Source organism: Polistes canadensis, unplaced genomic scaffold, assembly GCF_001313835.1.
Source record: "Polistes canadensis isolate GaletaPanama2010 unplaced genomic scaffold, ASM131383v1 scaffold_322, whole genome shotgun sequence".
Taxonomy (NCBI): domain Eukaryota; kingdom Metazoa; phylum Arthropoda; class Insecta; order Hymenoptera; family Vespidae; genus Polistes; species Polistes canadensis.
In genome coordinates this window covers 54,780-80,931 of record NW_014569869.1, presented here as the reverse complement: position 1 = coordinate 80,931, position 26,152 = coordinate 54,780, and the positions used below count along the sequence as shown (strand labels likewise).

Genomic DNA, 26,152 nt, shown 5'->3' with positions numbered 1-26,152 from the left:
GTAAATATTAATTGATGACGTTCGCGAGGGATCGGAAGAGGTCTATATTTTTAATCCGACAAGTGTACCGGAAATTAAAGCCAACGTGAAGCAGGAAGGCAGGCGCAACAAGCGTAAGCTTCCATGTATATAGATACCTATACACACACATATATATATACACAATATAAACACACATGATGTACATACACAATGTGTGGAGGGGCAATGTCCGATTAAACATTATTGCAAGTTCCTTTTTTTTCCATCGACCACACATACTTATTCATTTATAAATATTTTACAAAAAAAAAAATATAATATCGAATGTTTTGTTTCATGGTAATATTTCAATAATATTTCACATAATAATTTCTCACGTGTATCTCAACTGAGAAGATTACATTTATATAACATTTATCTTATGCAAAATTTAATATTGTTATTTGTCTTGAATTGTGAATTTATTATTATACATACACACAAAGAGATATACAATAATTAATTCTAAAATAATTATAATCGTTGTTCATCGATGATGATGATGATGATGATAATAATCGTAAATTTTGATTTATTTTCGTACTATATATTTGTGTGTGTGTGTGTGTGTCTTCTAAATCGATTATCGAAGTTTGTTTTTTCGTTACTAAAGAAAATAAAAAAAAAAAAAAGATAAAAATATGGAGTCATCGCAGCATACTGCTGGTTGTTCTCATCTTGTGAAGGCTGTTGCAAGTAGCAAAGGCGGAGGTCGGACTCGTTAATTTGGTCCCTATCGTCGAGGCACACTCAATTAAGTCGTCGGCACGACCACCGACGTCGTTAGGGCAACGTTTCGTCAGTTACCTCCTCTTTATTCTCGTGAAAGAAAGGAAGAACCTAACACCAGTCTCTCTTTCCCTTTTTCTCTCTCTCTCTCTCTCTGTTTCTTTCTTTCTGTGAGAAATTCTTTCCTAGCATTAACAAATTTTCAAGACTTTCTTTCTTACACTTCAAACTAAAGTGAAAGAATTAAAAATGAGAAATGGGGAGAGTGACAATTTCATATATATACCCCTTTTTTTTTTTTTCTTTTCTTAATTAACTTCTTCATTCGTACTAATCTTTCATTATAGAAAATTTCGCGTATATTTCTTTTATTTTCTTTCATTCCTATATTATAATTGTTTCCCTAGAAAATATCATTTGAAATAAAATCAAGAATGTTATAATTTAATTTCTACGTGACAAGAATTTAGAATATCGTTGTTACTTTTCTATACACGCATACATGTATCCTCCTTGTATACATGTTCACGTAGTCGTGAGATTCTTTTTCTTTTTTTTTTTTTGATCACATTATTTAATCATAAGGACCGTGACGCCGTTTTTGGAACAAACACGACCGATGAATCTTAGCGCCAGGCTCGAAAGCACTGAATATTTGCATAGTAAATAGAAACGTAAGCGACTCATACACATTTACCCAATGGCGTGCTGTTCCTCTTACGTATCTACGATTTCCGTATTTACTCTCTCTCTCTCTCTCTCTCTCTCAAACACACATACTCTCTCGTATATGCTTGCCAAACTAAATCCCAGTGTTCAGGGTTCTCCTTTTTGGAATACGTTCACCAAGTAAACGACACAGAAGCTTCTATGTATTAAGAGATTAGTTTCCTGTCTTTGAACGTGATGAACGAGCACAACGTGATATAATTTGTAACGTGAATACTTATCCGTAACAGTTCGTTAAACTAAATCGTCTCAATATCCACTACCACGTGCTACATACTTACTCTATTTCTATTAAAACGTGATCATTATTTATGCAGTCAATAGATCGCGTATTGTTACATTTTGATATAATTATTATTCTGGTCAAAAACTGTTGTTGTTGAATTCAATTAGATTTATCATTAATTAATATTGATTATTTCTTTTTTTTAAAGGCCTATCTTTTAAATTTTTATTTTGATACGTATATACATACTAACATACATATATCGATTATATTATGTTATATTTTATTATTCTCGATACGTAATATTGAACTACTTATCATATTTGTTACTTTACAACTTTTATTTTATAGAGCCCATGGATAAAACTAGCTTTTACTTCTTCTTCTTCTTCTTCTTTCTTTTTCTTTCTTTTTCTCTCCTCTCATCCTCATAGTTTTCGTTCGAAGGACGTTCATGAAATTCATGAACATGGATTCACCAAGTATTCCGCTCATAAAGGGTCGAACTTTCCAAGTAGTTGCCTCCTTTCAGAGACAATGTGTTAGCAAACTTCTTCTTGATAAGTCTCATCTCCTTCTCTTTTCCTCTTTCTCTTTGTGGGTGAATACAATTGAATATGAGACTTCTGTCTGTATCATTCCTGTTATTATTACTTATATGATAAAAGTTACAGATATTTTTTTAAGTTTTATTATACACTTGGGTACATAATACGATATTGTTTTTTTTTCTCTTTCATTGTCTTTTCCTTTCTTTTTTCTTTTTCAATCCTTAAGATTAACATTATTTTTATCATTGAAAATTATATTAGAATTTTCAATACTATTGACTTACGTTAATCCCATAAGAGTATATTGTTCCCCATCGACTGAATATATTAATTTTTGTCTTATTGTTATCATCGAATGAAATCGATCACACAATAGCTATATCAATTAATTAATTACAATATAATACATTTTAATTCGCTCATATCAAACCAATATATCATATTTTATATATGATCAGAATTGTCACACATCAGAGATGCAATATTTTAATTAATGAAATTTTTATATCCCATTGATACACCAAAAGAAAAATACTAATCTCTAATAATATCGTAAATTCATTCTTTTTCATTACAACTATTATTATCACAGAACTTTCAAAGCAATATATATATAAAATGGTCAACATACTGTTGCCATGTGTCATTTCCACGTGTTTCGATAACTCCAACGTTCATCCTTCTTTTCCTCCCCCTTTCTCTCACCCACCTTCATCCTCCTACAATCTCTTTGCAATCCCAAACTCAATCTCTCACTATTTTCTTTTATTTCTTTGCAGTTAATAGGGGGATGAGAGTTTAAAAGTTTCCTGTTCACGAACAGAAAAATTTGCCGTCACTTGCAACGAGACTTGCTTATCGTTTTCTCTCTCTCTCTCTCTCTTTTTTTCCTACATTGACACCGTGCCAATTTCGATCCGTTCGGTGACGTTAAAAGGCACCCAATGTTACCACATTACCCCTACCTACCTACCCCCCTTATGTATTCGATTAATCTCAAAAGAAAACGACCTTCGGTAATATGGTTCACAAGAACACTGACCACGACGACATTTTTATCGTAACTTTTCTTCAAATCGATTTTATTTCTCCAACAGGATGTCTTCTTCTACTCTTCTTCTCTTTGGTTTACATTGACAACGACGACGATGACAGTTATAGCTTTGAGTATAAAGATAACCGTGATCCGAGGCCGTTCATTTTTGTCATTTATTTTTAAATCTAATTTACGCGTGATTAAAGTCTCATGCATGTTTTTTTATTACGTCATAATTCACAAAAAAATCAACATAATGTATATATATATATATATCTGTTTTGATAAATAATTACGCGATTAGATAGGTCAAACACATAATATTAATATCGCAAATATTATATTCAATATAAAAATCAGAAACTTCGCGTGTGTGTTAAGATAATCGATTAAATTGAGTTAATGACTCTGAGAAATAACAAAATAATAGATAAATTAAGATAAAAAAAGATATAACACGAGATAAAGTAAGAAATGTAAGGATAGTTAGAGTAAAACTAGCGAATACCAAGGAAGACATCACAGTGGCGAAATGTGGGTCCTGTTTATTGATGTAACCAGTGACGTCATTCGTTCGACGCCGTATGTTATGCTCTATCTCTCTCTCTCTCTCTCTCTCTCTCTCTCTCTCTCTCTCTCTCTCTCTCTCTCTTTTTCTCTCTTTTTATTTTTCTTATGTAGCATGTATTTCCATCGGATTAATAGTACTCAGGACTTGTAAAGAACGCGTCGTGTATCTTACGTTTTCTTTTTTCGTCTCTCTCTCTCTCTCTCTCTCTCTCTCTCTCTCTCTCTCTCTCTCTCTCTATCTTTCTCTTTTTCTCTATTTTTTTTCTTTCTTACTCTTTCGCGTAATCATCAACGACTTAACGAAGATTAACGAACGTTGAAACACGCAAATTGTAGGACACCGTTATGTCATCATTACCATAAAAATCTAATCCCAAGTCTAATTTGATGTATTTATAAATAAATTACATGTAAATACTTTTTCTCTACGTTCTCTCTTGAGTATCACTTTCGTAATACTCTAAACGCCAATTAAACTCGAAGAAATAGTTTCCAACGTGGGATTACCATTTTTGGAAATATGAGTTAAAAGGAAAGGGACACGAAAACATAAATGGGAGAAGAAATGCCAAGACACACAAGTATTTGATAGTAGAATTGTGTATGTAGATGAATGATATTTAAATAAATGCATAATAAGATATTATACATATTTATAAAGATGATACAATTACTGTACGTTCATTTTTGATTAAACCAGTTGAAATAACTGGTTTTTTCTTTTCTCTAAGCTCATACGTTGTTTTAAAGAAATGATCTTTTTTTTCTTTAAACATTAAAATAATATATTGATAAAAAATGTATATTAAATATTAAGCATATTCGCGTATTTAGAAAATAAATAAGGAAAGAAAAATGAATATGGGAATATAGAGAAAAGACTGGCTCTAGTTTAACATCAGTCAATTTTGACTGGTTTGTGTAAGTGATTCTAGTGTTAAAATGTTAAACTCGAAACGTGGATCGATACTTGTTTCTGTGAACAAGGTCATTGGCTTTTACTATACAGAGATAAATCGACGAGGAGAGTTGGTTTCTCCTCCCTTCCAATGTTGGTTCGATCTTACACTATTCACTATCTTACGACATTTTTATTACGTTAACGATTTATCTCGTGTGTACCATAAATGCATTCGTATTAAATACTAAAACCTACCGATAATTTTATGCATGCGCCTATTTGTATCCTAACCGGTCGCATAATAATAATTGGGTCTTTCGAACGAATTTAGATTATTTTGCAATTTAATACGAGTTACGAAATCGATTTAAATATTGAATATTAAATGATAAACACACACACACAGACACAGTGCATAGATAATAATTATATATAATATGTTTATTATTATTATTATAATTATTATATGTGAATTTTATTTGACGTATATTTATAAAATTGCACGTTTACAGTTATTATGGTGTGTAAATAAGAAGCAACACAGTAAAACTCTCGCTTTTCTTATCTATATTCTATATCCTTCTCTTTACTATAAGATAAAAAGATCGTTGAGATGATAAAATTCGGTATACACTATAATAACTAGACAACGTAGTCTCGTGTCGTTATTGTCATCGCATAGAACAGGTGTAAGGAAGTATATTCTTGGCACAAAGTGCATCAACACGCGATCTGAATGACCTCCTTGTGTTTTACCTTCTTCTCTTCTTCCTCTCCTTCTTTTATCGGAGATCCAAAAAGAAAAAGAAAAAAGAAAAGAAAAAAGACTGTAGTTTCTCTTGTCCCATGATAAAACGTTTACTAAAAGGCCACATATGCATGCATACACAAACACGTATAGAGACAAGAAAAAGTATCCATAAACATTTATGTCCTGTAAGAGTAGAAATATGACGTTAACGATACGTCAATCGATCTTTTTTTTCTACACATATTTACAATATAAAATATAATCACACTGATGGAATCTCCTCCTCCCCCTAAGTAAAATACATTGAACGTTAAATTCGTTTGCCAGTCCCTAAGCGATTTGACTCGTTGAAATTTTCGTTCTAGCTCGTTAAATTCTACTCATCGTCGTTCGTGCTCGTAAAATACTAAACCAGAGGAGAACGAAATAGCGTCATCGTATAGAAACATTTTGCGTGGGTTGTCAGATAATTACACGTAAAAACGTGTGTTACAGCTTCCACGTTCACGTATAGGCATGTATACGAGATGAGTGTCTGTGTGTGTGTGTGTGTATGCGTATCCATATTTTCATAATATATGCGTGTGGTGTTTAGATTACTATCGTGATATCGTGCGATTATTGTTAGATGAAAAGATAACTATTTCTTAAATTTTCGATGTACATCAATTTCCTGAAATTTCAAATAAAACACATCTCGTGCAAGTTTAGCAAATTAGTATTGACCTTTAAGAAACGGTTTAACCTTCGTTGCATAGAGGAAGAAGAAAAAGAAAAAGAAGAGGAGGAGTAGAAAGGGGAAAGGGGAGAGACATTTTGACCTATGACATACCAATCTTATATGCATGTGATGCATTGAATATTGTCTATAACATTTAACGATTTGAGATATTTTTAATGGGAATTATTATTTTAATTCAACGCGATATCAATGCAGCAAAATAAGGAATTTAAGAAGTTGTATAATTAAGTATTTTGCAGTATAATAATAATGATTTTTTCATTCTCCAATACTATGGGATATTTAATTTATTATGTTCATGTGAGTTACTGTGATGGATGGTTTCCTTTTTCATAAATGCAAGTATAAAATGTATAACGAATTAGAAGTTTTGTCGCAATGTAATATTATTTGTAATTATAAGAAAAATAATATGCGATGATTTGCAATTAGAGATAAAAAAAAAAAGAAAAATATTAATGATTGGTTTTCGTGGAAATAGAAAGAAAAAAAAGTTAATGTACAAAGTTTAGAGATCCAAGCTAATAGATCTTCGAAGTCGTCCAAGTAAAGTAGACCACGACCACATCATTGTTGTAGATATCCACGATGGGTAACACGAACTATAAAGAGTTGAAAATAAACTAGTTCGAGCTAGGATAGATCTCTTTTCCTGATACGTATGTATAAAAGCGTTATACTCGTGCGAGTTGCATATGCACACCATATGTATCTAAGGTATGCGCATATTTAATTCGAGGGAGAGAAACAGAAAAATAGGACAGTTAGGAAGACAGGAAAAAAAAGGGATGATGATGATGATGATGATGATGATGATGATGTTGATGATGGGGTTGTAAAATAAAATAATAAACAAAAAAGTAAAAGCATGGACGCGACACGACACGTGGGAGGATAATTTTACGACATTTGTATTTATTAGCATTTCAACCGTCCTACGATTACTATGACATTTTATTTAAAATATATCTTATACTTATCTCACAAAGTAAAATTATACACGCGAGGGAAGGAATACAATGAAATATGTTAAATCACATATTGTATAATATAAAAAAAAGAAAAAGAAAAAGAAAATTTTAGTATAAATTTGAAAAATGTGTAATTGAAGACACGTTATATATTTTTCTGAAGTAAATTAAACACCATTTGATGTAACAACACAATTCCTATATAATAATATTAAAAGAACATAAGATAGTAATTTTAATGTGAACGATAATTGAAGGTGGTGGTCTTTTTATTTAGGTAAAAAAAATAAAAAGAAAGAAAGACAGAAAGAAAGAGAGAAAGAAAGAGAGAGAGAAAAAAAGAAATGTAATGTTAAAACACGTTCGCGGTAGGACGTCGCGTCATGTATATGAATGACATGTAAATATATTCATGTGTATAGGTACAATGGTATATTATCGAGTAGGAAAAAAAAATAAAGAAAAAAAAGAGAGAGAGAGAGAGAGAGAGAGAGAGAGAGAGAGAGAGAGGAAAAAGAAAAAAATTATTCTGTACATTAAGTTGGCAAAGCAGCCGAGACCTCGATCGATCGTTTTCACAACGCAGGCGAGGTTAAGGGTGAGTAAGCACCAGGAGTCTACCTCCAACGAGAAATCTACGAATTATTAATCGATCGATCTCTTCTTTTCCCCCCTATCTGTCATTCTATTTATCTCTCTTTCTCTCTCTCTATCTATCTCTCTCTTTTTTTTATCTATCTATCAGTTAACGTTTATACACATCGATGATCCAACAGAATGTTCTCACCTCTCGTAAGAATCACATTCACATTTAACACGATTTGAAATGATATTCCGTCTTGTTAATAAGATAATTCAAATGTTTATAACAATTCTGTACATTTTATTTACGTTGTTTTTTTTGTAATGCTTATTAAAAAAACAAAAAAAAACAATAGGAAATAATTTTTACCGCGATATTTCTCGAGATATAAAAATAGTGTTTCAAAACACAATTCACATACGAATATATTTTATTTAAACTAAATTACTTTCTTTAGCAAAAGTATAACATTTTGCAAGTTTACGATAAATATTTGTAAGTTGAGAAACACTGTGTTCCATAGGGACACATAATCCAGGTATTTACACGAGTCTTTTTCATGTTTTTCCATGTGAAGTGATAACAAGTGATCACATCGTTGTCGTCACGAAAAACGATGGCTCTAGTTTCCCCCCTCCCCCTCCCCCACCCACCAAAGTTCTTTTTATTTTATTTTGTTCTCTCTTTCTTTCACATGTTTGTGCAGACTCCGTGTATCACAGTATGTACACGGTGGTAGTGGTGGTGGTGGTGTTGGTAGTCAACGAGCAGAACATAGTAAAGTAAAGTAAAGTAAAGTAAAGGAAAAGAAAGGAAAGAAAAGGAAAGGAAAGGAAAGGACGAAACACATACACACTCTCAAGTCACCGTGTATTCGGTCGATATTAAACTGCTCCAGCCACGAGTAGCTATTATAGGCGGCTACTTAAGCTGAAAGAGCTTTTAAAAGAGGGGGAGGCTTGCGGTAAGCAGGAAAAGCAAGTTCCGTTGGCATGTCATATCCGGTTATAAAATGACACATTTCGTTCGACCGCGATAAACATTGTAAAGAGAGAGAGAGAGAGAGAGAGAGAGAGAGAGAGAGAGAGAGAGAGAGAGAGAGAGAGANTAAAATGACACATTTCGTTCGACCGCGATAAACATTGTAAAGAGAGAGAGAGAGAGAGAGAGAGAGAGAGAGAGAGAGAGAGAGAGAGAGAGAGAAAGAGAGTAAAAGTGAGAGAAAACGAGAGGACAAATCTTACTGTTAAACAGAGAAAGAGTTTAATTAATATATATAAAGTGAAAAAGACAAAAAGATTAATTACCAGAGAGAGAAAAACGAAAAGATGAGTAATCATGATGAGAGAGAGTGAGTGAATAAACGAATGAGTGAGTAAGTGAGAGTATGAGTGAAAGAGAAAAGATAGAACAGGAGGAGAAAATAGGAGTAAGTAAGAAAAAGATAGATAGATAGAGAGAGAGAGAGAGAGAGAGAGAGAGAGAGAGAGAGAGAGAGAGAGAGAAATGAAGTTAGTAAGAAAGAGATGGTAGTAGTAAATAAGAGTAAGAGAGAGAGGGGGGAGAGAATTAGTTAGAGAAATAGGGATAGTAAATAGGAAAGAGAAGTAGATTTTCTTTCCTTTTTTTTTTATTTTATTTTCCTCTCACCTTATTCCCCCCAGACACTTGATTGCTTTCCATCTAGAAGAGGATGCTCAGATAGATGGGAAGAAGAAAAAAAAAAGAAAAGAAAAGTATTCTAGGTCTGGGGAAATAGTCTATTTATATAAGTATTTTACGGTCTATCGGAAGTAAATACTTTTTCGATTTCGTTCCCGACCCATAATTTCGTTTCCCTCTGTGGTATCTTGTAATATTCTCATTCCTCTTCTTTTTTACTTACTTACTTTCTATATATTTTTCTCTTTTTACTTTCTTTTTCCAGGAGCTGGTGAATCCGGCAAGAGTACCATCGTGAAACAGATGAAGTGAGTATTATAAATATATTCGTTTATATTATTATTATATAATATTTATATCTAACACATTGTGTGTGTATGGTACCTAATTATTTTAATCCCGTTGATCACTCCCTCCCCTCCCTCCTTCGACGTGTTCACTAAACTTCCGGTTTTTTTTCCTGATTCGATCACATATGTTTGTTCATATACTATAACATACTAACACGTACAGGTATATTAAATGTATCAATCTTTTATCTTACTTTTTTCCAAAAAATAGTTGTAAAGATGATGATGATGATGATGATGATGATGTTAGGACAAAAAGTTTCCTTTTCAAGTTTTTCATGTATCTCCTTTTCTACTTGCTTTCCTTTTTGTTTCTCGCGGAAGTGTAATATTTACAAAGAGTTATTCGCACGCGTGACAAACAATATAGGTTCATGTATGGGAGAACATTTCTCTAACACGCGTGTCATTACACTTTCGTTCCCACGGATTAAATATTTAGTTTTTAAAAACACCACGTGGAACTTTTCACACAAATCCCCATATATTTTTCTAATTAAATTCTTTTCTAATATTAATTATTATTGTATATTAATAAATATATATTTATTTTTTATATAAAATTATTACAGCATATAACATAGTTTAATAAATTATTCAATAATATAATAATGCACGAATATATATATATATGTAATGTATATGTATGTATATATTGTAAATAAGCCCTATTATAATATCATATTATTATATATGCATATATTATGTTGCATATACGCGTACATATGTGTATGTAAAAAAAAATACATGGCAAGTTTATAAGAGCAAACTGTTGCCCTTCGTTCGTTAGTTCGTGCTTCAAAATCGATATTTGCACGTAACGATATGGGGAAAACCGTAGAGCATTACGCTTTTAAAGGGCAGCTGTGTGAAACACGTGCGCGAGCGCATTCACATCAAATACATAAGCAAAGAGTGAGAATGAGTGAAAGAGATAGGAAGTTATGTTAGAAACGAGACATAAACTCAAAGCCACCACGTACTATGGTTAGTGGATTAGCGTGTATACCATGAACCCCCTCTCCTTTCATTCTTTCTTTTCTTTTTTTATCTCATTTCCTCTCACCAAACTCGATCTATGTCTTTTCTGTTTCTACGAACGAATCCGTTTCTTTATGGGTTTCATGTTCTACGTAGAATTACTTTTTACCTTTGGTACTCGTTACGAAATTTTTAAACATTGCGTTGTTAATCTATTACCTATTTTTTCATATCTTTTTTTATTTTTGTTGTTGTTGTTGCGTCGACGTTTGATCGAATAATTTAAATCATACCTTTGTGTGGTGCGTGATTCAAACATTTTTTTCTTTTTTCTTTGAGAATTAATAGAAAGAAAAATAATTATTATTATAATTTGTGTTGTGATAGATCGAAGTGAAAATTTGTTTGAAGTATTTTAAATCTTGTTTTAGAAAATACTTGTAATATATTCTTCGGGAGATAAGATTTAACGTTGCAATACGAGTCCGAGAAAATAAATAAATAAATAAATAAATACATACATATGCATATATACATACATACATCCGTTTAAATAAGAATCGTATTTTTGTTCTCTTCAATATACTTATCTTGCGTTCTCAATCTTTTCTTTTTTATCTTTTTTTTTCCAGAATCATTCACGAAAGCGGTTTTACGCCGGAGGACTTCAAACAGTACAGACCCGTCGTTTATAGCAACACGATACAATCACTCGTTGCTATTCTCAGAGCGATGCCAACACTCGGATTAAATTTCTCTACCAACGAGAGAGAGGTATGTAAGTCATAAGAATAACCATTTTTTTTTTCTATATATATATATATATATATATAGGTACGAACATTCTTTAATATAATTATTAAAACAAGAAAATATTCTATCCAACTAATATCTCGTTAGAAAATCTATCGATCAATTCAAAATTTCAATTGATGGTCATCGAATTGTTTTTTGTGTTTGAATCGAAAAGTTTGCCCAGGCTACGTGAAAAAAATCAAAGAAACATTTGGCCAGTAAAAAGAGAAATTGTTTCTATGTTGAGGGTGAAAACTTGTCGAATCATCCCTCACCCCCCCCCATGCGTATATATTACGCAAAACGAGTTAAAAATTTCTAAACGATTTACACACACAAACGAACGAACACAAACAATAATTCGATTATATTTTCCGCGAAACATTTGAAGCTAATATATTTTGAATGTTGCGAGCTTATGTTAGACATTTTTCGTCTACTCAATAGTATAATTAAGAAAACTAATCGACGAGAATTTAGAAAGTCAATTAAAATATCACGCTCGAAAAAAGTAACGATGTCGAGGAGCGATGACAATCGTATACGAGCCGCAACAGGTGAGAAAATAATTAACTCGTCGGCTTGGCATCCTTCACGAGCGTTGCGCTTGAAGAATGTCGAGAGAACCGGGGTTGAAATATATATATATATATATAGGGGGTTGGTTTAAACTGAAACTTCGATCGGTGGTTGCTTTACATTTTTTTTTAAGCTAATAATTTGATTTCTTTTTCTTTTTTTTGTTAATATATGTATATATATTATATTCATGCATATGTAGTAACACATTCTATCGTTCGGGTATATAATATTATATCAAACGATCGATAATTGTGTTCATATTAAATCTTTATGGATAATCTAAACAATATCTGCCTCGTATATAAAAATATAATGTGATAGTGAACGTTCCATTATTCTTTTTCTATTAAATGTTTTTTAACCATTAGGAATCTAGTTCTTATTTAAATATATACATATATACAGTGAAAACATAACAACCATGAGAAATAAATTCATGTGGAATCAAAATTGATTGGATAAATTTTGAATCAAAAGAATAATGATGTGAACAATTTGTAATCCTATTATAGATATAATAATAAATGAATGAATGAATTAGACTTTTTTCGCACGATAAGATAATCGGGATCACTTTTGGCATCGATTTTTTTATTCAATATCGCGAAAATAAAATGTAAGAGAAAGATAAAAAGAAGTACTCAGAGAAATGGCGATAACGATATTATAGTTAGTTAAGGAAGCATAGTTTAATAAACGAACGTACTCGAGATTGGCCTTGCTCCGAAGAGCATGCTGTTAAGCACCATCCTGCATGCGATTTGCTACGGTTCGTCGATTATCTTATGAAGGAAGCATTCAGTGTTAAATCAACGGAGAAGGAAATCTCTACCGAATGTTGACGAAAAAAAAAAAAGAAAAAAAAAAGAAAACTAATAAAAAATGATTAATATACTTATAACGATTGAACACAATTAATTTGATTCTTTCCTTTGAACGTAAGGTGGGCCTAGAATGTTTTTTTTTCTTCTATACTGTAAGAAATATTTATCACACCGGAAATAAAGCTCTGAGAAAACTTCCTTCTTATTCTTTTGACTTTTCTGTTTATTCGAGGTTTAAAAGAATTTAAAAATGAAAAATAAAAGAAGTGATTCTTACTTCAGGATCCATAAGACGACACTTGGGTGTATTATCTTTATTACGTACACTCTCTTATTTCGTCGACGTTAGAATCAAAAACGTCAGACATTGTCTAATGTTTCAGTAATGAAATATTACACTAGGGAGTATGACTCGATTCAGATGCTTTCCATCTTTCTTTCTCTCTCCTTCTCTTTCTAAAGATGAGTATGAATTAATCAAATGCTATCTGAGGGAGCATGTGATCTCGTTATTTCATAGATAAAAAATGAACCTGACTTAATTTGTATTAATAGATTTGACTGCGTTTTACTTAACCCTTTTACTTAAACCCCTCCCTCGTGTATTTTTCAATTTATATTACGATTTATAAATATTTTAATTTAACTAATTAAATATATTATAAATTATTCATCACGACTGATCAATTTGAAAATATTTTTTCATTTGATTACATACACATTTGAATTTTTCAGACTGACGCCAAAATGGTGTTCGATGTAATCCAACGAATGGAAGACACCGAACCATTTAGTGAAGAACTTTTAATGGCCATGAAAAGGCTCTGGACTGATAATGGTGTCCAAGGATGTTTTGGAAGGAGCAATGAGTATCAACTTAACGATTCCGCCAAATAGTAAGTTGACATTAATCGATTATTATCTTTCACATCTTTACAATTGTATTCATTCAAGGATACAATTTAACACATTAGGATAACCAAAAATTCTAGTCTAATCTATGGTAATTGTTAAAAATTGTTTCAAATTACATATATTTGTTGGTAACAAATGTTTATTAGTTCATTTAATAGTAAAGATTTGATCTAAGTTGATAATTGGTAAAAATGGGCTTACTCGCAATCCTAGCTAACATTCCAGCTGTTTTCATATTATGCAAATCGGAAAATTAGATATGCAAAAGCTCTTCTTGCGCACGCGAACGCAAAACTCGTCTAGAGAACTAACATAAGTGAAGAAACAGGCCGAACGTGTAGACTGAAAGGCGCCGTATTCTCTTTCTCTCTTTCTCTCTTTAAGATTTTGTTAAACTTTCAGTGAAATCGATCTGTCATCTTTCGCTACTCGACTCCAGGTTTCAAACTCATCTCGGTCAAGCTCGTGTGTAATCTTTTATACATAAGAAAGAAAAAAAATGTTTCTTCTTCTTCTTCTGTTTCTTTATTTTTGTTGTCCTTCTATTTTTTATTCGAAAAACTTCATAGTACTTTTCTCGAATCGTCCAATAAATTACAATTTGATAAAAGTTACAGTTTGTGATTAAATGAATATTCAATAATATTAAAAAAAAAAGAAAAAAGGGAGAAAAATAATTCTCTATAGCAATATAAAAATATGAAAAATAATTTCAATAAGAAGAAATAAAAATCGACGTATATTTGAGGAAAAGAGGTATAACTATAGGAGTCACAACACGGGTTATTGCATGTTACCAGAAAATTGAACAAGTCACCTAAGGTGGTAGTCACGATATATAAAAACGAAACCTGATCACGAAATAGATAAACGAAGGAATTAAGAAATGGGGCTTTTGAATCTTTCGAAGTCGATCTATTTGAAGGGTTAAGAATAAATCCTGGGCTATTGTCTACATTGTCGTTGTCGTCGTTGTTAGTATCGTTGTTTCTAAGGTTCATCGACTTCCAACGACAAAGGCGTAGGCAGGGACGAGGTGAAAGTGTTCTCCGAAGGATAAATCCCTCTCCTTGTCTCTCTCTCTCTCTCTCTCTCTCTCTTTGGAATACGCAGAGCTTGCGCGTCCCCCGTGAGGATATTTTTGTAGTGCGTTAGCTACTTGACTATTGATTTTAGGGTGGAGTTTATAATAAGCTCGTGTTACGCAGGTACGCAAACGTACCTACGTACGTACGTACGTTCTTGTGTATGACGTTAAAATGTATATTGTATGATCATTAGATGACACGTATTAAGTGACGTTTTATAATATGTGTGTGGATCGTAATTATTATTATTTATTTATTTATTTATTCATTTATTTAAAATAAAAGATATATCAAATTGATTCATCAAATTATTCTTCTATAGTAAAATATACAATCGATTCCGATCGAGAAATCTTTAACGCCATGTTCGATCCTGGAATCGATTTTTTTTTTGTTTTCTGCGGTGCCCTCCTTTTTTAATATTTTTTCTTTTTTTACTTTTCATCAAAAGAATGGGACAACCCTGACCTTAGTTAGGGTCGTATAGACGAGACTAAATTCGCAACCCATTTCGTATCGTAGATTTTTGCTGACAGTTATTTTAGAAGGGTGGGAAAGGAAGGTATCGGTAATTTACTCTTACCCTTAACCTAACTTTGAGATTATCTGTTCTCTCTATCCTTCTCTTTTTCACCCTCTAAGAAACTTCGTCGATAGTACTGCATCAGCATCGCCTAAAGACTTTTCAACGTAAACGTCAGAAACCTCCTACCTGGCGCGTGCGTCAGAAAGAATGAAAGAAAGAAAGGAAAAAAAAGAAAAAGAAAAAGAAAAAGAAAAAGAAAAGAAGAATTGGAGAAAAACGAAAGAAAACAAAAATAAGTATAAAACGTAAAATAGTATCCATTAGTTTAATTGGAAATAATATTAAAAATATTTAATTTTCAATTTATTTAATAGAAACATTAAACGCAAAATTACAACTCTGTTAACTTCGTGTTTTAGATTGAATTTTCGATGATTTTATTAACAATGAAAAAGCTTGTAATTTAATAACACGAGTAGAAAATAATTGTATATAACTAAAAATATATATTTAATACCCAATTTAATTATGAAAAATGTGTAAAATCCATCAAACAGCTAAGTATGTTTGTCAATTTTCAATGATTTTATTCAACATCGAAGAAGCTTGGAAATTAATAATGAAACTAGAAGATATTTAAATATACATATATATATATATACGTATACACCCACCCTCTGCATATTTAAGCTGTGGCCGCGAGACAGTGTCCCTGGTCAGAAAGCGGAACCGTAAAGCTTTACTATTGGAGTAGGGCAGAAAAGCTCGCTTATAATATGAATTTCCTGAAGGAGTCGACGAGTCAGAGAATGGACTGCTGGTGGATAGAGGTTTGAGAGGGGGTTTGGGGTTCAGGGCTGGGGTGGAAAGCCACGGTGAATTTGAGGCGAAACAAAGGGGGTCGAAATAAGAGTAGGGAGATGAATTAAAAAAGGATGGACGTTATGCGGAGTGTGTTTCACAGAACCTACTCTTTCTCTCTCTCTCTCTCTCTCTCTCTCCTGCTCACCTCCTCCCCCAACCCCTCAACCTCTTCCTCCTTTCTTTATCTCTCTATCCTTCGCTCTCTGTCGTATTGATCGGCGATGACGTCACGCCACGCCCGTGTCACGTGACAGGGAAGATGGCCGACGTTGTTCCGCCGCGAACCTTCCCCTCCCTCCCTCCCCTATTTTCCTCTTTCCTTCTACCTCTTTCTCTCTCTTTTTTTTCTTTTCATCTTCACCAACTTCCACCATCACCACCCCTTCTCCATCTATCTTTATATTCTACCTTTGTTCCTTTCCCTATCTTTCTCTTACTTCCGTCAAAATCTAAAGCTCACCACCCCTCAAGGGAAGAAGAAGTAGAAGAAGAAGAAGTAGAAGAAGAAGAAGAAGACGAAGTAATAGTTGTAAAAGAAAAATAACTGGCAGTCGGATGGCAGGCTACAACGAGGAATATTCCCTTTTCTTATTTCACCCTTCACAACCTTCTTCTCCTCCTCCTCTCAACCCTATTTCCTCCTATCCCTTTCTATCTTTACTCCTTTTCTGTGCATCCAAGTTCTACCATCCAGATCCCAAGATACCAGCGGAGATCTCTACTCATTTTTTCCTTTCAACCAGGTTTATTTCGTGTGTCCATCTCAACCCTTCACCTCGTACCCTTTATCTTTTCAAACCAACCCCTCTCTCTCACCCCTATCTTTTCCTTCTTTTCTTATCTTCTTTTATTTGTTCTTTTCATCGATATTGCTTGGACTATTTCGGTTTCTTTTTTATTTTTCTTTAAGAATTAATTGAAATAAAAGTAAATTGTATTCGGTGGCGATAAACAAAGTGAAATGATTCCTCTCCATCGAGCTTTTTAGCCCCTTTTTCTTTCGGTCGTTGCGTCGCTTTCGTTGGGGCTGCCCGTGAAATATGGCGAATAAACCACAAAGATGGCGCTACTTGGTTCTTCTAACCTCCAAATCCTGATATACACGTTGCCTCGGATATAAATCTTGGAAATGGTTTTAACAGAGACTTTTATACACCAGATTTACACTTATGAACACACACACACACATACACATACGTACATAAATATATTTAAACGTTCGTTTATTTTAAAAGTTACATTTATATGATTCTATTTTTTTTACGACCATCCCAAAAACTTTACCCGTCTTGTCCTGTCCCGTTGAATTGTAAATTTTGTTGTTTTTTTCTTTAAAAATTTATTTGATTAATAGATATATATATGTATCAATAAAATCTATTCTCGTGTTACTCAGATTTACCTTTACCTATACAGTTGTAGCTGCCAACAAAGTTCTCGTTTTGTACTATCGGCTTACTCTTCGGCTACTTGTTGCGAGCCGCGCCCTAGCACGCGACTATTCCACACACATATACAGTATATACACACATGAACGTGTAATATACATGCATATCGTATGATTTTTACCTTCGATCGACTTCCACCCTTAAATTCAAAACAACAAACTAAACGTTAAAAATCTCGTTTAGGTATAATCCAAAGTTTTTATTCTCTTTTTCGAATATGAAATTATGCTATTCCGGCGTGCTGTCTTTCTCATGTTAAACAGGTATGTCTGACACGTCACACGAGAAGTTTTCTTATTTCGTTTGCCTATTGTAGAAAAGATACAGGAAGAGAAACGTTGATGGTTATTTCAAGACTTTTTCGTAACGTAGAAAAAGAACTTTGATCTTTTATTCACACACTTTTGGTAAAAAAGTATTTCAATGATTATTATTATCTCTAGGATTTAATATTAGTATTTTTTTTTATAATTATTATTATTATAAAAAGAAAATGTGTTCTTGTGGTATATGATAGGTTTAGATGTATATAGATATATGTCTTTTTTAATTTTCTAGGAATATAATCCGTAAGATTATTACTTGATATATATATGACATGTCTTTATTTAATATCTATCAAATGAATTTCATTCGATAGCAGCAGCTTACAAAATTTAATTCATTTTACAGCTTCCTGGACGACTTGGATCGATTAGGTGCAAGGGAATACCAACCAACGGAGCAAGATATTTTGAGGACTCGTGTAAAAACCACTGGTATCGTCGAGGTCCATTTCTCATTTAAAAACCTTAATTTTAAGTAAGTATATTATTTTTAAATAATGTACAAACTTATTGGACTATTTAATAACATATATATAATATATTTGCATATATTACAACAATACAAAAAAAATAATCAAAAATATAAATTATAACAATAGAATTATAAGAAGATTCTTGATCGAGAAAAGCAAGTATCATTTTTATTTTCTTCTTGTCAAACTAAATCGATAACATTAATCACGTCTTATTGTTAGACGCCTCAATGTGTTCACTCATTCCCATAATCTCGCGACGACGTTCCTATGACATTCCTAGATATGAAGAATATATATACGCGTAGTGTGTATTGTGAATGACCGTGTTAGATGAATCATTCTCGACGATTATAATAATTGACTGCATTTCTCCTGCAATACTATTCCAAATAAATTATTTTCAGGTGACTCAAATTTTATAATCACAATCTCTCTTTCATTCTTCCATTCTATTCTTAACTTTTTTTCTTATCTTATATTTTTCATTTATCTCTTTTTCTTCACAGATTATTCGACGTGGGTGGACAAAGAAGCGAACGTAAAAAATGGATACATTGTTTCGAGGATGTTACTGCGATTATATTCTGCGTTGCTATGTCCGAATATGATCAAGTCTTGCACGAGGACGAGACTACGGTAAGAGAAAATTCTTTGAGTTTTTTTTTTTTTTTAAATTAAAATCATATTCGATCAGAATTATCTCATCTTTTGAATGGTGGAACGACGTAATTACTTGAAAAAATGTATTCTCTGACAACGATCATTTTCAATATATTATTAATTCTCGTAATCGCGTGTATAGTATTATAAAAGATATGATCAATTTAATAAAATATGTTACTCCCCTCTCTCTCTCTTGTCTCATCTCGTAAATATATTTTATTTGAAAGCATTTATATTTCGTGAGTTAAACGGCACTTTGACTAAAAGATTAGAAGAGAAGAGAAGAAGAAGAAGAAGAAGAATAAAAATAAAAATAAAAGGAAAAAGAAAAAGAAGAAAAAAAAGTATGGGGATCAATTGTTAAGGTCATTGCACGTGGGAAGTCGTTGATTCAATTTCGAGTGGTTGCTGCTTAGTGGATGCTAACACGTACCTTTTCTTCTTTCCATGTCAAAGGTGTCTTATTTTAATGGACACAGAATATGATCTATAGATACAACAGAACATACACGCATACAAACGATCTCACAATTGTATTGTAAATCTACTTTATAGTAGGTTTAATCTCGCGTATATATCACTGTTCGACCTTTTCTCGAAAAGATAAGCTAACCAACTAAACGATATCGCACATATTATGATAACGTATAATATAAAACACTTGTTTTTTTTTAACATTATTTTTGCAGAACCGAATGCAAGAGAGTTTAAAATTATTCGATTCGATTTGCAACAACAAGTGGTTCACCGATACCTCGATCATACTTTTCTTAAACAAGAAGGATCTGTTCGAGGAAAAAATTCGCAAGTCTCCATTGACGATTTGCTTCCCAGAGTACGCAGGTATCGATCAAATTATTATTATTATTATCATTTATTATATTCATTTAACTTTCATTGTGTCAAAATCATTGTCGAACTTTTTTTTTAATCTATTGTCAACAAGTTTCATCTCTATCTGTGTGGTGTCATAATGTAAAATACAAATTATAATACATAATTATAAGAGGGTAAAAAAAACGAAATAAAAAGAAAAAGAAAAAGAAAAAAAAATGAATTGGTTATTGTTTAGGTGCGCAGGAATACAGTGACGCTGCAGCTTACATTCAGGCCCAATTCGAGGCGAAAAACAAATCGACGACGAAGGAGATTTACTGCCACATGACCTGTGCCACCGACACGAATAACATTCAATTTGTGTTCGATGCAGTCACAGATGTGATTATCGCCAATAATCTGCGTGGCTGCGGACTCTATTAGGTTAATCCGTATTCTATATTAAGCGCGAACAAAATTGGTATGACTATGACTATGACTATGACTACGACGACGATAACGAAAACGAAAACGACGAGGACGATGACTGTGGCAAAAGCAATGACGTTAATGACAATGACGATGACTACAACAATGATAATAATGATACTGATGCTGATAATTATGATGATGATGATGATGATGATGATGATGATGATGATGATGATGATGATGATGATGATGATGATGATGATGATGATGATGTTATTGAACAGGCGACGTTTGTCAGAGTCGAGAATTCGTTTTGGTTCGATCACGATTCCCCCCAGTTGGATTTGTGTGTTTAAAATTAATCGAGAATGATGATTAAATATATTACGATCATACATTTCAGAAAAAGGAAAACAAAATAAAACTGATAGCACAAATTCGTGGAACGAATGGGTCGGTAGAGAGACCTTTTCCTCTGTCTCGTGTATTTTTTAGAATATATATATATATATATTTTTGTTTTTTTATTTTCTATTTTTCATTTTTTGTTTTTTAAGTTTATTTTATTACGTTATTTTGTATACTGTCCTCACGAATGCGTGTGTCATATTGTATTTTCATTCTTTTATCGATGATAAAGAACGTTACTTCGAAGAGGGAAAATGAAAAAGAAAAAGAAAAAGAAAAATTCACGCATAAATGCTTCGAAATCGTCGACATACATTTATCCTCTCTACAATCTTGATACTTAACATATTACACGTATTACAAATATAAACGCACACATGAAAATATTCGAACGTGATTCAGTATAATAAAATGAGATGTCTATGAAACATGATCGAAAGCAATGTCGACGTGCTTTCGATGCTTTTCCTCGTTATTTGTTGTTTTTCTTTTTTATTTTTTTTTTTTTTTTTTTTTTTTTTTTTTCATTTATATCGTAATGCACACATTTTATATGCACACATCCGTATATATTATATTACTTGTACGTATTTATCCTATCGTAAATACAACGTTCACGCGCACATACGAGCATACGCACACGCGTTATACACATATGCAGATAAATATTACATATAAAATCAGTCGGAGAGAGAGAGAGAGAGAGTGAGAGATAGGAAAGAGTAAAATGATGCACATAAACAACGCGTATGTATACGTCATACCACGTATTCTTATAACTGCATCTACTTCTTTTTTTTTTTTTTATTATTATTATTATTATTCCTACATTTTATTACAAACTCGTCGACACAGTGTAATCGTTTAGTTGAAGATAAAACTAAAAGAACAATTTATTACAGAATCATGCAAATTTTTCATAAACGGGATTCAGATTACAATTAAAAGTAAATTTTGAGATAAAACGGAGAGGAAGTTTTGAAAAAAAAAGAAAAATGAAAATTAAGAAAGAAGAGAATAATATATTACAAATATGTACATTTTTTCGTCGCGCACAATCCTAATATCTAATTCACCTATCTCGAGTATATATATTATACATCTATATATATATTTATATATAAGTTATATATATTTTATTACCGTATTAAAAGTTGGAGGCAGAAGGGGTGGGAGGGTGGAACGAAATGGAATCAGAAAAGTTTTGACCAAAGTAAAAAGGATTTCGTTCGAAACGAAACAAGAGAAAAAAGATTTAAAAAAAGAAAAAAAAGAAAAAGATATATTATAAACACGGCATCGTTTGTTCGTCGTTTGAAAAAAAAATTCATTTCAAGAAAATATGAATGGAAAGAAAGAAGGGAAGAAAGGACTATATCTCGTCATAATTTTCTTCGATGATTCTCGGTCTCTCAGGACGTCGCACTGTCGCAGGATCGGCAGGACAAAAAATAAAAAAAAAAGAGTGAGAGAGAAAGAAAAAAAGAAAAAAGAAAGGAAAAGAATAAGAAAAAATTTATCGTGTATGTATTAACCAAATAATAATAATAATTATTATAATAATATTAATAATAATAATAATAATAATAATAATAATAATAATAATAATAATAAATATAAAAAAACTAAAAAACCGAATTTGTTCGTGAATGACAAAAAGATCGAAGTACGTAGAAGTGACTTTTTAATGTTCATCGTTTTGAGAGGATACTAATTTGTCACTTTGAGAGAAGAACTTAGGATATATTCAAGAGAACAAGAAAAAGAAAAAAGAAGAAGAAGAAAATATAAAGAGCGAGTCGCCGATAAGAGAAGAAGAAGAAGAAGAAGAAGAAGAAGAAGAAGAAGAAGAAGAAGAAGAAGAAGAAGAAGAAGAAGAAGAAGAAGAAGAAGAGAAAAAGAAAATAAAATACCCGTGATAAATTAAATTGCGAGATATGTGAAGACAAAAAACTGTAAGAACAATATTGATAGATATAAAAATGCAGGCCGGTAATGACGCTAGTCCTTGGCGAATGGAAACCTTTTTTCGAAAATTAGATTTGCATCTAAAGAAAAATATGTAAAGTGAGGAAAAGGGGGGGAGTGACAGAACGAAGAGGGAGATAAGATTCTTTTAATTAAGAAGAAAATTTACCAAATATAATGAGTCGCGTGCCAATGTGCATAAAAAAACGTGTGAGTGAGAGTGAGAGAGTGAGTAAGAGAGAGAGAGAGAGAGAGAGAAAGAGAGAGAGAACAAGAAAGATTAAATAATATCTTATATAGTCGAGATAATTAAAAAAAATGAAACGAGAAAATAAAAAATAATAAAATAAATAATTAAATAATTATAAATGAAAGAAAAAAAAAGAGTGACGTTGTTATGCAATTCAATGATAAACCTCGAGTCGTTAGTCGAGACTGATGTGAGAGAAGCCGATGAGGCTAATTAAAAAAAAGAAGAAAAAAAAAAAAGAAAGAAAGGAAAAAGGGAAAAAATAAGAAAAAGTATAGTTACCGTTTATTACAAATAAAAAAGAAAGAAATAAAAAAAAAAAGATATAAAATAAAATAATGATGATAAAAACACAAAAAAATACGACGACGTACCGTTGTGTAATGTTAGACTCGCTCGTCCGTAAATTTCCTTTTTTCTTTCACGTGTTGCATTTATTTTTTTTCTTTTTCTCTTTTTATTTTTTATATTCGAGAATATGAAAAATATGCAAAGTGCAAAGAAAATATGGGACATTCGTCTGACCCAACAGACGTATTCTCTATATATTATTACATATTTATGTTCGATAACTGAACGGTTTGAATGATGAAAAAAAAAAAGAAATAATCAAATTAATAAACGGACGTTCGATTCTTTCATCGAGATATCATCGTATAACGAGTTACCATCGATATCATCGTTGTCTTTAAAAAAAAAAACGAGAAAAATTCGAAAGAAAGTTATATCGATGAACTCACGATTCTAGTCAGAACAAAAAAAACGTGTTTTACGAATCTCGTTTTGCGTTGGTTCGATTAACACGGCAAACGTTTGAATGTGGGACGAGATAAGATGAGATGAGATGAGAGAAAATAAAAATAAAATTAAATAAAAATACATAAATGTATGTGTATAAAAAAAGATCGAGAGAATGATTAAAAAAAAAAAAACATTGTGTGAATCAGAATGAAAGTGAGTGGGTGTGTGAGTAGTAAGAAGAAAATAACAACGATAGAGGAAACGAAGGTAATGAACAAATAGGACGATGGTGATTAAAAAATTGACAGAAAACTTGTGAGTAATTGAAATTTCTCCTGTTTTCAAAGAAAGCGTGAGAGAGAACAGGAATTAGAAGAAAATAAAATAGAAAGAGAGTGAGAGAGAGAGAGAGAGAGAGAGAGAGAGAGAGAGAGAGAGAGAGAGAGAGAATGTAAAAATTAACCCCAAAATTTATAAAGATTATTTATTAATTTGTAAGTTACGAAAATAAACGTCCCGGTAATTATGATAGTGTTGGCGTAAGTCGAAAAATTATATTCATTTATTTTATAATATAATAGAAGAGTAATTTCAATATCAAATAAATCATAAAATTCCTTTTTTCTTTTTCTGGTTTAGTCCACACTGGCATAATTATCGGTACTTATGTGAATCTGGTATTAAACAATGTTTCTGTGTAAATGCGAAAAAATGTATAATTGTGAAGAAAAACTATAGCGATCTGACTCGTCACATAATCGATATCATTATTTTAAAATCATATTGATCTATCGAAAATACTTCCATGGTTGGAGAAGATCGTAATAGAACATTTGTCTTTTTTTTTTTTTTTTTTTATATATCGTCTGGAACAAAACTTTTCTATTTTGTGTGTCATTTTATTTTATCAAAAAAATCTCTGTTTTCCTAGATAAATCATTTTTATGCGTCGATGGGGGGAGGGGACCACACACCCCATACACGCGCGTTCTGATTAAACGAGAGTGAAAGTAACTTTGACCTTTTTCACATTTCTCGATCTCATTCGCATTTCCATAAGACATTCCATGTTTTATTAATATAAAAACAAAAGAAAAAAATCAAGAATTCGCGCATTGAAAAAGAGAGAAAATATAAATAAATAAATAAATGAAAAGAAGAAGAAGAAGAAGAAGAATTAAAAAAAAAGAAAGGAAGAAAAATAATGAAGATAATAAGACGCGTATACCTATCAGCTCACCCGTGTCTTATCAATTTTGTTGAATCTCGGCGTGAGCCTTCTTACCTTTTTATCGGCATATACACGTTTCCAAAAGGTGGGTTACGCCCGATAAAGAAAAGAAAAGAAAACTCGAAGAAAAAAAGGGAAAAAGATTAAGAAAGAAGAAAGAAATGAAACATCGTAATATCGAAGAAGAAGAATAATACCGTTCGATTTTAATCGAAATACGAAGAAGAAAAGGAAGAAAAAGAAGAAGTAAAGGATGAAAAGATTGGTGAAGGGTTGGGTGGTAAGGGGAAGGGAATGGAAAGGAAACGAGACTCGATCGATTAGTTTATTTATTATTTATCGATTAGAAACTATTATTTGTTTCCATTTATATATATATATATATATATTTCGTTCTTATTGATAACAAACAAAAAAAACTATTTAACGTTTAGATATTTTTGTTTGTTTATTAGAATTTTTGGTTTCATTTAGGTATATCGAAAATGTACGAAAAGATATTTATATTAATTTTCCTGATTCGCGATTGATTCTAATTTTTGAACAAAAAAAAAATAGGATCAATATCGAACGATACATATTGTTGATTTTTATTGTTCGATTTTTTATCGTAGTACGATTATTTGAATTGACTTTTTTCGTACCTGTCTTTATTCATCCTTTCCTCCTTTCATCCTTCCTTTCTATTTTTCTTTCTTTCTTTCTTTCTTTCTTTCTTTCTTTCTTTACTTTCTTTCAAATCTTCTCTTTTCTATTGTATTTTTCTCTTTCTACTTACCCGCGTCGTTACTCATTTACTAGAATTTTTTTAGGCATAGTAGTCGATAATATATATATATATAGGGAGAAAGAAAGAGAGAGAGAGAGAGAGAGAGAGAGAGAGAGAGAGAGAGAGAGAGAGATATTAATATGTCTTTATAGATAATATGTGTGTGTATATATATACGTATGTATTATATGTAGATATGTATGTAGTGTTACATCGAACTGAGCCAA

The 26,152-nt window shown here is 31.8% G+C and overlaps 1 protein-coding gene across 2 annotated transcripts in view; it reads left to right on the top strand.

Annotated features, from left to right (window-relative positions):
• LOC106791593 (guanine nucleotide-binding protein G(o) subunit alpha) overlaps positions 1–22,451 on the top strand; it is a 31,407-nt gene extending 8,956 nt beyond the window's left edge. For both annotated transcript variants that reach the window (XM_014757317.1, XM_014757318.1), the window contains exons 4-10: positions 9,738–9,780; positions 11,436–11,577; positions 13,740–13,900; positions 18,518–18,646; positions 19,154–19,283; positions 20,000–20,153; positions 20,383–22,451. In XM_014757317.1, the coding sequence (XP_014612803.1) occupies positions 9,738–9,780; positions 11,436–11,577; positions 13,740–13,900; positions 18,518–18,646; positions 19,154–19,283; positions 20,000–20,153; positions 20,383–20,570 (947 nt within the window). In that variant the 3' untranslated portion in view covers positions 20,571–22,451. The remainder of the gene's footprint in view (positions 1–9,737; positions 9,781–11,435; positions 11,578–13,739; positions 13,901–18,517; positions 18,647–19,153; positions 19,284–19,999; positions 20,154–20,382) is intronic.
• Positions 22,452–26,152: the final 3,701 nt, after the last annotated feature.